We start from the raw sequence: 14535 nt of genomic DNA, 5'->3' as shown, positions 1-14535 counted from the left end.
TCAAAAATCAAACCCAACTTTATAAGAATCTTTTTCTTCATTTCAATCATAACCCAAAACACATACCATACAGATATAAATACTAATACTAATAATAATAGCACAAACTTTCTCAAATCTCAACCCAATGAATCAAAATTCTAAATTTTGAGCTTCAAACTAAGCAAATTTTTAGACACCCTTTAACCAAAATAGTTCATTGCCGAGCAAATAATGCTTTACTTTTGGGAAGTAAAAACTATCTAGAAATATCATAACAGAAAAAAGGGGATGGAAGATAAAAGAAAAAAAGATTAAAAAGGAAGACAAAAAGGTGAATAGAGACACACTGGCACCGCCCTCTACATTCTCTTCCCCACTAGAAATCTCCATTCTCCCATCTTTCCCTTTTTCTTTCTCTCTCTCTCTCTGATTTTGCCACTTCTCTTAAATCCACCACATTTCTCCTCTGCTCTGTTCTCTCTCAGAATCTTGCTCATCCATGGCGGTTCTCTTGCTCTGTTATCTGATATTCTTAGCCTTCACTTCCCATTCAAGTAAGCTTCTAGGAATCTTCTCTTCCTCTTCATTTCTTCATTTTGTTTTCTGGCTTCCATTTCAAGTCTTTCTGCAACTTAAAATGGAATTTTACAGCTTCTAGAATTTTCTCTTCCTCTTCATTTCTTGGTTTTTCTGCAACTTAAAATTGGATTTAACACAAGAATCGTTTAAACCCTCTAAAGGGTTTTCAAAAAATCCATAGAAATTAGAAAAGAAAAAAAAAAAAAACTGTTGGCTCCATTTTTCTTAAGCTTCTGATAAACCCTTTTCTGGAATCTTCTTTAGGTGCAACTTATTGTATTTGTAAAGATGGACTGAGTGACCAAGCCCTTCAGAAAAGTTTGGATTATGCTTGTGGAGCTGGAGCTGATTGTACTGCAATACTTCAAAATGGCCCTTGTTTTCAACCCAATACTGTGAAAGATCATTGTAGCTATGCTGTTAACAGCTATTTTCAAAGGAAGGGTCAAGTTCAAGGGAGCTGTGATTTTTCAGGCACTGCCATGCCTAGCCAATCTCCTCCTGGTATAAGACCTTTCTTTTTCATTTTTACTCATCTTCTTCTTCAACTGGTTTGTTTTTGTTTCTTAACATTTTTTTCGGTCTTTTCTTTGTTTTTGTGTTTTTTCTTTACAGCTGTAGCTTCTGGGTGTGTTTATCCTTCCAGTCCCAGGTACCCATTTCAATTTATTTACCCTTTTGCATTCTTTGAAGAATTGATCTCACAGTGTGTTGCTGTTCGATGTTCTAAATGGAAAGTGGGTTGAGTTGAATACTTTGTTTAACAAGAAACAAGGACTACCTGAGAATCTAAGTTTAGGAGTTGAAATTTTAAAAGGTTTATGGAAAAGTAAATTACTAGTCTTCTTAACAATACTCAAATATCTCCATTTGTTTTTTCTTTTTAACTGGGAATTTGGTTCTGGAAGTGGCATATTCCAATTTTCAAGAGACTTGTTTTTAACCCAAAGTTATCTTTTTCCCAACTTTTTGAGTTGGTGTTGGCGAGAATCTGCTGCTGATGAAAAAAAAAGAAAAGAAAAGAAAAGAAAAGAAAGGTAAAGAAAAGAAAAGAAAAAATCTATCAAGAATCCAATTCCCTTCCCCTTCTTTCTCAATAATCAAGCTTGGCTTTATTATCTTTTCCCCTTGGAAAGTTACAATTGTTGATATTGTTTTGTATATATATTACTTTGGATGAAAATTATCTTATGGGTAGAATCTGTTAACAAGTTAACCTTCACTTTTACAGTTTCTCTCTTACAACTTCCAAACAGTGGATTATTAATGTCTAAAACCACTTCTAACAGTTGCTACTTGCTAGTCTACTAAAAGAATACAAGCTGTCTGATGTTGATATGGTTTTTCTATGTTATCTCTATCCTCTTCTTCTCCAAGATATAATTCCATTGGTAGACACCTATCTTTTAGATGTCCTTCAACTTTAGATGATCTATATCTACTTCTCTTTTTGTATGTCGAATGAAATATTTACCATTCAAGTTTGCATCGATGACAATGACATTAAAATATAATATTAAATTTACCTTCACCTATCATCTTAAGTTTTTTGGGTGAATTAGTTATTTAACATGGTATCAGAGCAGGAGGTCCGTTGTTGAAACCAACCCGCAATGTTATTTCTTCCCCATTAATTTGGATTTACTCTTGTTGGGTTTTCTACAAATTTCCAAGACCACAGTCCACAAGTGAGGGAGAGTGTTAAAGTATTGATATAATATTAAATTTACCTTTATTCATCCGTTTAAACTTTTGGGTCAACAATGATTTATCTAAATTTTTGGGTCAACAATGATTTATGTAACACGAATTTTCCTCTCTTTTCCTCTGTTTCAGTTTCACAGGTACCCCAACCAGCACCACCCCATCAACCACCATCCCCGGCACGACACCAGGAACCACCACAAACCCGTCAACAACACCACCGTCGACAACAACCCCCGGCACAACTTCCCCTTCAGTGTTTGGGAGTGGGATAAGCCCAACAGGCGGTGTCGGTCTCGGCGGGAATAGTATGGATGGCAGTGCAGCTGCAGGTCTCAATGCAGCAGTCTCTAACTTGTTCTTCTTCATAGCCACTGTGACATTTTGGTTGTCAGTGTTCTGTTAGGTTAACAATGATTGGGGGCCATTAGTTGATTTGTTTGGATGGATGGATGGAGAGCTAGGAAGGCTGTTTTCTAATGTCCTTTGATGTGGAAAAGAGAAAAGGGGGGAGAATTTGATTCCTTATTTGAGTGGTGGTATGATTTTCTACAAGAATGGAACCTGATCCTCTTAGATATTTTTCACTTTTGTGTATCTAATAGAGGCTGTATTTTCCTTAATTTTAATGGGACTTTGTACCCACTAATCAATAATGCTGCTCTTTGTTCATTATTAATTTCTTTATTTTATAATAAAGTCTTATGAGTTGTGTTACTCTTGTTAGAATCTATATACTCTATTAGTCATCTAAATTTGATGATGGTTATTTTACTTTTATAAGATCCATATTTATGAGGTGAATGGAGGATAACATGGGTGGGACAAGAGATGGAATGAAAACACATGATACCCAACTTTAATAATGAGTTTTTTTTTTCCTTCTCTATATAATTTTTTTTTAAAGAATTTTGTGTTTGGATAGTCATCCAAACAACACTTGACATTTGATGTTGTGAATAGACTAATGAACTACCTACCAACTATTTGTTTGATTGCAATAGACTCATGCCCATGATTATAATGAGTAAATGCCAATTAAAACTCTGTTTGGCAACATTTTTTTTCTTTATAATGTTCTGTTTTCTAAATTTATATTGGCTAATGAAAATTTATTTTTTAAAATGCTTTTAGAATCTTAGTTCAATTATTGTAGAAGGAAAAATCTATTTTTCTTACTGAAACTAAATAAATAAAATAGTTAGTGAAGAAAAACAAAATCATTAATAAACTAAACTTCAACAATTCGTCCCTCGTTTTTGAAAGGAACAATTCGTCATTTTGAATGTTTGTTCTCATTTCCATATAAAGCAAGTAATAAGACTCTTTTTCTTTCGGACAAAATCGAACAGTAGGAATTTGACTACTATAAATGACTGGATTTTATTTAAAGAAGAAAATACTCGATTTTATAAAAAACAACTTTTAATACACCATATAATTCAGTTATTTACTGTATAAATTAACATACAAACTCTCAAATGAATCTAAACATGGTACTAAAAATATCTTTTTTTCCCACTTGAGAAATTTGAGACAGTTTGTTACATCTTGATCGAGAGCCTTTATTAAACTGAAGTTAACTTAGAGTTGTAAAAAAAGAAAAAAATATATCTAAACCATAAACAGAAATATATATAAAATCTTAATAAAATTTTAAAATAATACAATTTCGAGTAATTGTTTCAAATGGTAAAATCGCTTAAAATATTTTTAAATATAACAAAAGGTCACTATCTATCTATGATAAACATCTATCACGGACACTTATTGATGTCGATAGAATACAATGGATGTTTATTACTAATAGACAGTGACATTTTGTTATATTTGTAAATAAGTTGACTCATTTTTCTTTGTTTGAAAAAACTATAATATGTTGAGTTCAATTACAAAATCACGGTATGATCCGAACCCCTCCAAACTCATAAGAATAGGTATATTCTTTAACCAATTGGTCCATTTAATTCTTAGAAGTTAATAGTGATCATAATAAGCTATCTAGTGCCAAGTAACAATCATGTCATCAATCTAAACATCAATGGTATCATATGGGAAGATAATTCCACTAAAAAATTATGAAAAATCCAACCATTCCATAAACTTCGCCACAAAACAAACTCAGGATAAAAGATTCGATGAAGGCGGCCCATCAATTTCAAAGAAAAACCAAAGATCCCCACCACAGCTAGCCCAGAATCAAAATGAGATAATCTGGTTCTTTTCCCAATACAATACAGCATTTTAATGTTGATAATATCAAGAATGACCCTTTTTTTCCCCCAAGTTTAAGAACATGGAAGCAAGATATATGCCTCCATCACCACCCCTTAGCCTAGAATTGCTTGTTTAATTTTACAGCAAAACTCTGACCAACTTATACAAACTCATTTTACAAGATCCCGTCTAACCTTTCCACATTTGATAAAATTCTAATAGCAGTAGGCATTTTTTTTAATAAAAAAAAAAACTTGCGCTGTGACCTATAGTGGTCAGGGTTATTTTGATGATGTTATATATTACTTGATTTTAAACATGTAGAGAACCTTCCAGTCCTCTTTGTACACCAGGATTGGAAACCCATGAGCAGAATGAAGGAAGCAAATTCGTTAATAAGATGAAGAAAATGTAAACTTGTGCAAAGAAAAATTATTCACTATTAACATACTGAACCTCTTTTCTGGAATCTTCATGAACAAATTGTGTAATCAATTTGGCAACAAGATTTGGCTTCTCAACATGGGGAAGATGCCCGCATCCGGGTATTTGACGAATAATTGCATTTGGTAGTTCACAGTGCAACCTCTGCATTGCATATTTCAATAAACGAGAAGTTATTCTATTTGTAACAAAAGTTATATATTATTCAATGCAAAAGACAAAAAGACAATAATGTCATTCACATTTAAGCTCTATTTTGTTTCTATTTAAACCCCATTTAAGCCCTGTTTAATAACCATTTTGTTTTTTGTTTTATGTTTTTAAAAACTAAGTCTATTTCCTCTTTATTTCATACAATAGCTTGCATCTTTCTTAAATACAATGGTTGAATTCTTAGCCAAACTTAAAAAACAAAAATAAATTTTCAAAAGCTACTTGTTTTGGTTTCTAAAATTTCGCTTGGTTTTTTAAACTATTAATAAAAGGTAGATAACAAAGGAAAAAATTTGGAGGTGAACGTTGTGTCTATAGGCTTAATTTTAAAAAACAAAAACAAAAAAAACCAAATGATTACCAAACGTGACTTCAGTTTCAATGCATTTATCAGTATTATGTCAACCCAATTCAATTTCTATGTGATATTTCTCAGAATTGCAATAAACACTAACCACTCCTAGCTTGCTGCTGATGATTTGATCATCCTCACCCCATATAATAAGCGATTTCTGCTTCACCTATTAAACCAAAATGCACGCAATTATCGGAAGTGCCTAAAGATTTGCAAATGTCGATATGATAATTGGCAAATGAACAATATGAAAAGACCTTGAAGAAAATTCATTTCAACAACCCTCGATGAAAATGCCTGCATAACTTGATGAGGAATGGAAATTTCTCCTACTCACCAACATACATGCAATATTTTAATTCCAAGACCAAGATACATCATGACTTATAACACTGCCTTCTCCATCAACCATATAATAGCAAAAAGAATGTTGCTAACCTTTTCAATCTGGCTGCTGACGTTATATCCCCCACTTAACATAAAACTCACAGTCGCATCCTCCCACCAGGGTAATAAACAATGCAGGCGGCCGATCTAATAAAATGTAAGTAGGGATAGAAGGAGAATAATGGAAGCAGGGGGTGAGTCAATTGGTTATGGACACCGCATTTTATCTTCATGTCAAATAAAACTTTCAATTTCACAAGATACACGTCAAATCAACAACTATATGATAAACAACCTCCTTCATGTAGGGGAAAACTTACATTGGCCCAATCCAGGCTGGTACTAAATGATATGCCAGCGAAGGTCAAAACGTTCACGTATAAGCGCAAAGGAATGCTCTTCAATAAAAATACCTGATCAAAATAAATTAAAAATATTACAAATTACATATAAACCAACAAACATAACCAATTCTCTCCAAGACCATTTTTTAGAAAAGAAGAAACAAATGTAAAAATCTTTCCCCCAAGAAACTGCTAATTTCTTTGCAAAAAGTCAAATTTGTAAATCGAGAATTAGAGGAATGGTTCTTCCCAAGAACTATTTTAACAGAAGAATTATCATGAAAGATGGCAGTGATGCTATAACGGTATCTTCCAGTGGATGGGAAAGGATGCACGGATGAAGGAAATTTTGTGGTTTTGTAAATTGTAATTGCATAAAATCAAACTTAGCACGCTTGACGGAATGTTATGCTCACTGAAGTAAGGAAAGACTCACCCCAGCATAGGCAATCAATCTTGGTAGGGTAGCTAAGTTTCCAGTACCTTCTGCATATACACTTGCATCAATCAACACAAGCCTATCAACCTGAAATAATCTTGTTATATTTGACAGAAAACTCTCTGCAATAATTTTATGTGAGGATATAGCTTCAAAATTTGTAGTCAAAAAGTCCAGCTAATAGAAACGTACAGCTTTTGGATAATTGACAGCAAAATCAATAGCAACAGCAGCACCAAGGCTTGGTCCAACCAATACCATTGGCCTTTTAATATAAGATTTCCAAAGCTATAGCCGGCATGAGGAAAAACTTAATTAGTTTCAACATAACAGTACAAGATACAAGTGAGATTGACAATCAGAAATCATATAAAAAATAAAAAAGAATTACAGAACAGGATAATAATGAAAAAGTTTATAGCAATGATGACAGAATAAAAACAAGCTTATAACAATGATGGAAGTATCAGCATATTATGATCATATTGGAAAGGAACATAACTGGAATTGAAGAGAAAATTTCCCCAAATACATAAGAGCAGGTTTTCATTACCTGATACAAATGAACACGTTTAGAAGTCACATCACATGGTGGGAGTCTTTCTATCACATGCAACTATGAAAAATTAGAGATTGAAATAATGGGTAAACGATCAACGAAAAGAGGAAAAAATCAATTAGACAAACCTAAATCAGAGAAACCCCAGCCAAGAATATCAACAGCCCAAGTTTCCAAACCAGCTTCCTCAAGCAATGGATATGTGTATCTCCATTCTAAACAGGAGCTGAATAATAAGATGTGATGAACAAGGAAAAGATAAAATAATAACAATAATAACAATAATAACAGAACCAACAAATAGCCTTGTATTTTACACGAATATTGTTTCTAATTAGTGAAAGAAACCTGTCAAAGCCGTGGAGAAGAACCACTGGACGTTCTTTGCTTTGTATTGACGGCTTCACACAACTACTCATAATACAAGAATCGGAGAAGCTAACCTACAAACAGAGCAAGAACAAACATATAAATCAGATAAGGAACGTTGTCAAATCTCAGCTTAAAATCCCTTAGATCAATTCCGCAAGAAACATAGCTTGAACTTCCTCGAGTTGAGAGTTTCCATTACAATTTTCCGCAGCCCATGTGAAATAATCATTAGATGATTGTTACTAAAACTGAAAAACGATGAAATTGTATGAAATTTTCCAGAGAAGTAGGAGCTGTGAACTTACGGGTAGCCTCTCAATCCTTGTAGCGAGGTTTCGAGCAAATTGGTCTTTGATATTGTGGACTTCTTTGGGAAGGAATGAAGGAAATTCGTTAATGGTGACACACAGATGCTTCGCTTTCTTCCACTGTATGTGCAGTGGAGCCGAGCCCCAACTGGCAGCCATTGTTAGAGAGAGCATCTTTGCTAATGAAAGCGCGGGCAAATGCAGTTCTTCTTCTCTCTATCCAAATCCAAACGGAGGGCTGTTCCTGTTTTATTTCCATGTGAAAATTACAAACTACTCCCTAAAATTACTATATTTTTATGTCTATTCAAACTTCATTCAACTCTTGGCTCATTAGTTTTGACATGCATTCCGATCAATGAAATGAGAGAATCAATCCCCCACTCGTAGATATTGTACTAAAAAAAGTGATTTTTTTCAACTTAAAATTTAATAATTTTGAGTCATTTCGTTTTGCTTGCATTGGTTAATTTGATGTTGATACCAAGTTTTGATCTCCTCTAGATTATTGAGATCTTGAGATCGTTGTATTTATCTGAGGAGTTGGTTGTACTTTAATCACTTTTTGGAGAGTGTTGAATTTGCGAGATCTTTTTTAAAAAGGGTGCACTTAATTTTGCCTCTTTGAAAAGCTCTATTGATCTTCACCTTCAAGATCTTTTGTTGTTAGTGTGAAAGGATCCCATACCGAATTGGATGTTTCTCCTCATCCATTGTTCATTCTGGTTGGTCTCTACTGAAGTTGGATTGTTGGAAGCTAAATGCCGATGTCGCTTGGTTAGATGTGAAAGGTGTTGGTGGGTTTGGGTAGATTTAGAGATGTTCATTTTCCCCACGAGGTTGAGGTCTTGCTCGAGGCGGGGAATCTTTGATTAGACGGGGTATGGGAAAGAGAGCTAGAAGAATTTTCTCCCGGTTGGCCAAAATGGGTATAGGAATGGGAATACGTTCCTCGGCCTCGGCTGGCCCCACGCTGCCCAATCATAATATATATATAGTTTTTTCCAATTAATCTTTTTTTAATTTTCATCATAAGTTTTTTTCATACTTTAATGCATGTTTAGGATAGAGATGTCAAAACTTTCTTACTTTTAAGACATGTATATCATAATGTTTAAGTTGAAGGCCAACGATTAATATTTAAATTTTATTTTTTAGAAACTATGAGATAAACTATTTTAATTATATCTTTGCTCATCAAATATTGTTGTCTTTGTATAAAAAAAATAATTTCTAGTGTTTTATTCGAAGAGAAATATATTGGAAATGATGATTTAATATGGGAAATTCTAAAAGTTTTATATCGTTGATAATAGAACAAAAAAATTTGTTAAATAATAAATAAATCAAGAAAACTAACATGAAAATTTTCCTACGGGAACCCGATCCTCATGAATTCCCGTGAGGAATCCTCGCCCCATTCCCTGCGAGAAATTTAACGGAGATGGGGAAGCCTTCCTCATCCCTGCCCTGTCTTGTTGACATCTCTAGGTGGATTGTTCATGACCATGATGGTAGCCCAATTTTTTTTTTTTTTTTTTGGGGGGGGGGGGGGGGAGGGGGAAGAGAGCCTATTAATGTTGGAGTTGATGCCATAAATCTCATTGTTTCATAATTTGTAAATCATTTGAACGTACATATTATTTATTTAATAAAATAAGCATTTGACATTTAGTTGCATTAACCCAAAACCAATAAAATAAGATCCAAGGTTATTTGATGTAGCTACATGTATGTGGTGACATACAAGTAGATCATGTTTAAGTAACAACTGAAATGGTCTATAGTAGATGGATAATGTTGGGTACCTGATCTTGATGACACTACGGATACAACTCGCTTTATAATTGTTACAATTGTTGTAAATCGTTAAAAATGATCTGATCTCGATCATTCATGTGGAGACATGTGAGTGGAGGTATTTTATACAAATAATTTGTATAAGACCAGACCACGCAATGTTGAGTCTCTCTTTATAACACTGTTACTAGAAGAGACTGACATTTCACTAGGATGACCATAGGTGAGTTGACCTTAATCTTGAGTGAGTTATGAACTCCTGCCTATAAGGGCGGTTCTTTAATCTGCATGAGTAAGAGTGACTAGATATGTCGACTCAATATGCCTACCATTTTGGGGATTCGTCTGATCGGGGAGCTAGGAATATAACTACATAAGAAAGAATTCACTTCTTCCCATTGTTAGGGTAAGTAGATAGATTGTTCCTATAAGGGTTGATTCCGGATTTTGACAATGTGGCACCACACCCTCTCCTAGCCCAAGAGGGGTTTAGTTATAGTTGGACTATGACTAATTGTCCATTATAGGGATCAGTGGTACTTAAGGAGTTAGATGTAACTATAGGGGTAAAATGATAATTTTGATCCAACTGTACTCACGACCAATTCGTGAAAGGTTAACACTCTTGATTAGTTATATCAAATGGACAGAAATATATCTATAGTACAGAGAGTGCAACTATCGGTCTTTAGTGGAGTGACCTGTAGTTAATGAATGAACATTAATTTAATTAATTAATCTTGTATCATTGAAGCTTCAATATGTAGATCCATAAGATCCCTTCGTTAGCTCAATAAAGATTAATGAGAATCAAATTAATTTTGGTTTAATTTAAATTGTTCAATGTAATTAAAGAAAATTAATTGTATGTGATACAATTAATATAATGTATTTAATATATTATATTATAAAGTTTAATGAAAGAAATAAATATTTGAATTTGATTCAAATATTAATTATATGAATATGATTCATATATATGTTGGGTTGTATGTCCTAAAACTCGCAGTTTGTAAAGTTAAAATATATTCTATTGTCAATAAAGATGTTATTCAATATTTCTTCAATAAAGTTGTTATTAAATCTATAAATTGCACTTATAAAGTCTAAATCCAATAAACTAAGATCCATGGCTATTATATGAATACTTGAGCTTTATGTGGAGACATAAAAGTGGATCAGGTTCGAGTAAATAGTCAAAATGATCTATAGTATATGAATAAGGTTGGGTGCCTTATTTTGATAACATTATCAGATGCGGCCCACTTTGTAGTTGTTACAATTTGTTGTAAGGTGCAACAAACGAAGTGATTCTTATTCGTTCATGTATTGACATGCGGAGTGGAGGTGTCCTATGCAATGAGTTTGCGTAAGATTGAACCAAGAAATAAGTCACTCTTACTTTATAACGATGTTTACTATTTAAGACTGACTATTTCACTTAGATGACCTAGGTAACTCGATCTTAATCCTGGGCTAACTATGAACTCATGTTTATTCGAAATTATCCTTAGATTTTCATAGGTGAGGGTTGACTCAACAACATTGGCTCAATAAGCCTCACATTTCAGGCATAAGACCGAGTAGATAACTGGGGACATAAGGTACAATAAGAAGTTCATGCCTACCCGATTTATGGATAGAATAAAGGTTGTTCTCTTAAGTACTAAATCCAGGTCTTGAATAAGGAACCCCACCCTTTCATTGGCCCAAGAGGGATCTAGTTTAGTAATTGGATCACAAACCAATTGTTCATTAGAGAATCGGTGGAACATAAAGAGCAAGATGTAATATCGGGGGTAAAACAACATATTGACCCAGCCGTTATTATGAACAACCAATGAAGGGTTGACTTGTTGGGAATGATGCCCTAAACTCTCGTGTCCTATAGTTTGTAAACACAGTTTTGAACAAACACTTGTGATGTATAATATATGATATTTTCTTCACTCATTGTCTATGAACATTGGATGTTTTATTTGCTTTACCATAAACCAATAAACTTAAAATCCCTGGTTATCTGTATGTGACTCAAACATGTATGTGGTCACATACAAGTAGATCATGTCTTGAGTGATAACCAAAATGGTCTGTGGTATATAGATAAAGGAGGGAAACCTTATCTTGGTAATGCTATGGACGTGGCCCGTTTTGTGGAATGGTCACAAGTGTTGTGACTTGTCACAGATGGTCTGATCCTGATCATTTGTGTTGAGGACATGCGAGTAGGGGCGTCCTATACAAAGAGTTTGTATAAGACCTGACTATGAAGTGTTAATGTCTCATTATATAACACTGTTCATGACAGGGACTTCATTTCACTAGGATGACCATAGGTAACATGACCTCAATCCTGAGTGAGTGGCAACTTCTGCCATTGAGGGCAATCCTTTGATTTGTATGGGTGCGAGTGGCCAGGTCGCCGATTTAAACCTACCATTTTGGGGATTCGCCCGATTTGGGAGCTGGGAACTTAGCTACACAAGATGGAATTCACTCCTTCCACGAGGCAGGGTAAGTAGATAGATGACTCCCTTAAGGACTGATTTCAGGACTTGAACGATGTAGCGCCACACACATTCTCTTGGCCCGAGAGGTGTTTTACACATAGTTGGACTATGTTGTATTGTTTCATTAAAGGAATTAGGGGTACTTTAAGGAGTGAGATGTAACTAGAGAGGCAAAACGGTAAATTGGCCCAACTGTACTTACGAGCATCTGTGAAGGGTCATCGTACTCATGATTGGTTATGTCCGATGACACAGAAATATATCTGCGGTAAGAAGAGTTCAGCTATTGGTCTTTAATAGAATCACTGATAGTTAATGATTGGTAGATCTCGTGGCTTAAAGAGTTTAGTCAACTATTCACGTACCGTTGGAGCTTCGAGAACCACAGGTCCATTAATCACCTGGATAGTTTTGGATAAAGTCGAGAAACAGTGTTTGGGTTAATTTGAAATGTTCAAATTGACAAGAGGAAGTTCAATTATTTATGATATAATTGGACTGGTTAATTATATATGAATAATTGGCTAAATGTATGAGATACATTATTTTGGAAGGAAATTAGATATAAATATGATATTTATATCAAGTAGAAGGAGAAAATACTATAGTAGATATATGATATCAAAAAACTTTATTAGGATATAAATTTTATTATTATTAATATGATTATATTTATTAATTAAATTAATTATTTGATAATTAACGAATTTATCCACGTTCGGACGTGGGAAGTGGGGTTGCGATGGTTATGGTAACCGGCAGATTAAAACAATGAAAATAGTTTTCATTTTATCACAATCATGCGCCCAAAAGAATTCGTGTAAGCGATTGCGAGAGCCTATACAATAGAAAATCGTTCGTCTAAACGATCGTCTACCTCACGTGTTCTCTAAACGATCGTATATGTTTTTCCTAAACGATCGTTCAGACTTTCCTACACGATCGTGTAGCTTTACTATACGATAAGCATTTCCGCTATACGATAGCAGAGTTCATCTCCCACTTGCTTATCGTCTACACGACGTCTTCTCCTCCATTCTCTACCAAACTCACCAGAGCCCACTCTTTGGGTTTTTGACTCTGAGGATACCCAAGTTTTTCTTGTGGTGGTGTCGTTCCCGTTGTATCATTCTTGTACGTTCTGATCGTGCTGTTGCAATCAACATACTCATCGAGTGCTAGTAGATCGATGGGAGGTTTTCCGCTGCTTAAGGTTTAGACATACGAAGAGAGTCTTCATCTGGTATGAACCTTTTTCCTTGTTAATTATTGTATTCTGAGCATGCCAATAATAAGTTCGTATGTCGGTCACTGTGAAATTCGAGCGATCTAAACCCACTCATGGAACTCTCGGTATGAGATCCTTCACCCTCGAAAAGTGTTTTTGAAACAAGTTTTGAGTTATGGAGAGGCCGTAAAGGTAGTTTATGCCACTTCAGGATTTGGGACTGTCTGACATATGTGCTAGCGACTAATCTAAAGAAGTTGAAACTGCGTTCGAAGGTTTGCCTCTTTGTAGCTATCCCCAAGGAAATGAGAGGAGGATACTTCTATGATCCGAGTGAGAACAAAGTGTTTGTTTCCACAAATGTTATCTTCTTGGAAGAAGATCACATAAGGAATCATAAGCCACGAAGTAAGCTCGTTTTACGTGAGATTTCTAGCGAGACTGAGACTGCTGAGGGTTCAACAAGAGTTGTTGAACAGGCCAACATATCAACAAGAGTTTTTAAGGTCGGAATGTCTAGTTAACCAGCTTAAGAGTTGAGACTGCCTCTGATAACTTGTAGAAATACAAGTTATTTATGCTGTCTTATTTAGATATTGCGGCTAAAAGAAAGAAAAGTTGCGTTGATTGTATACAAATTGGCTAAGAAATGCGAAAATGATAAAATGTCGTAAATACACCCACTAACACCATTGCGGTGGTAGAATAAAATGTTTTAGTTTCTGTTTTGCAGGAAATCAGTCACCGCATGCGTTCATGGCTCAAAGATAAAATAAATAACGCATCTACGTCGCATTGCGCCCATCAATCAAGAATGAAGAGATGATTAACGCAATGAAGGCACATGCGACAATTGATCAAGAGCTCTAGTGATCAATGCAATTGAAACCGCATGCGATAATAAAAAATAACACCGCATGCGACGATAAATCGAAGATGTAAAGAGCAACGCAATTGCGGAAGATTCTGACGAGTGTACAGCTGTCAGTTGTGCATTTCTGACGGATTGATTGCGTAACAGAAGGAATTTCTCATTCCGCCATTTCAGGAACTACCATAACTATACAGTGGGGACCACAAATACAAAGAGCCAA

At 34.7% G+C, this 14535-nt stretch overlaps 2 protein-coding genes across 6 annotated transcripts; one reads left to right on the top strand and one right to left on the bottom strand.

Moving 5' to 3' along the window:
- Positions 1–324: 324 nt before the first annotated feature.
- On the top strand, positions 325–2944 carry LOC120076665 (PLASMODESMATA CALLOSE-BINDING PROTEIN 3-like). Its single transcript, XM_039030560.1, has 4 exons — positions 325–536; positions 826–1065; positions 1177–1213; positions 2398–2944. Exons 1-4 carry the CDS (start codon positions 482–484, stop codon positions 2669–2671), a joined length of 606 nt encoding a protein of 201 aa, XP_038886488.1. The 5' UTR covers positions 325–481; the 3' UTR covers positions 2672–2944.
- Positions 2945–4454: 1510 nt separating this feature from the next.
- LOC120075164 (uncharacterized hydrolase YugF) lies at positions 4455–8145 on the bottom strand. Of its 5 annotated transcripts, XR_005481204.1 has the most exons (11): positions 7901–8142; positions 7572–7666; positions 7352–7449; positions 7167–7267; positions 6857–6952; positions 6662–6751; positions 6202–6294; positions 5933–6028; positions 5752–5823; positions 5595–5660; positions 4995–5070 (listed from the first exon to the last, which is right to left on the bottom strand). XR_005481204.1 is itself a non-coding variant. In XM_039028346.1 (10 exons), the coding sequence occupies exons 1-10, from the start codon at positions 8075–8077 to the stop codon at positions 4915–4917; spliced, it is 1068 nt and encodes a 355-aa protein (XP_038884274.1). In that variant the 5' UTR covers positions 8078–8138; the 3' UTR covers positions 4455–4914. The 5 variants fall into 5 exon arrangements, 2 of the variants coding, with proteins under 2 accessions (XP_038884274.1, XP_038884275.1); XM_039028346.1 differs by lacking the exon at positions 5752–5823 and having other exon boundaries at positions 4455–5070; positions 7901–8138; XM_039028347.1 differs by lacking the exon at positions 5752–5823 and having other exon boundaries at positions 4455–5070; positions 7218–7267; positions 7901–8138.
- Between the last annotated feature and the right edge of the window lie 6390 nt (positions 8146–14535).

The sequence above is a fragment of the Benincasa hispida genome, chromosome 4 (assembly GCF_009727055.1).
Source record: "Benincasa hispida cultivar B227 chromosome 4, ASM972705v1, whole genome shotgun sequence".
Lineage (NCBI taxonomy): Eukaryota > Viridiplantae > Streptophyta > Magnoliopsida > Cucurbitales > Cucurbitaceae > Benincasa > Benincasa hispida.
The sequence above is the reverse complement of the archived record's forward strand: the minus strand, read 5'-3'. Positions and strand labels throughout refer to the sequence as shown.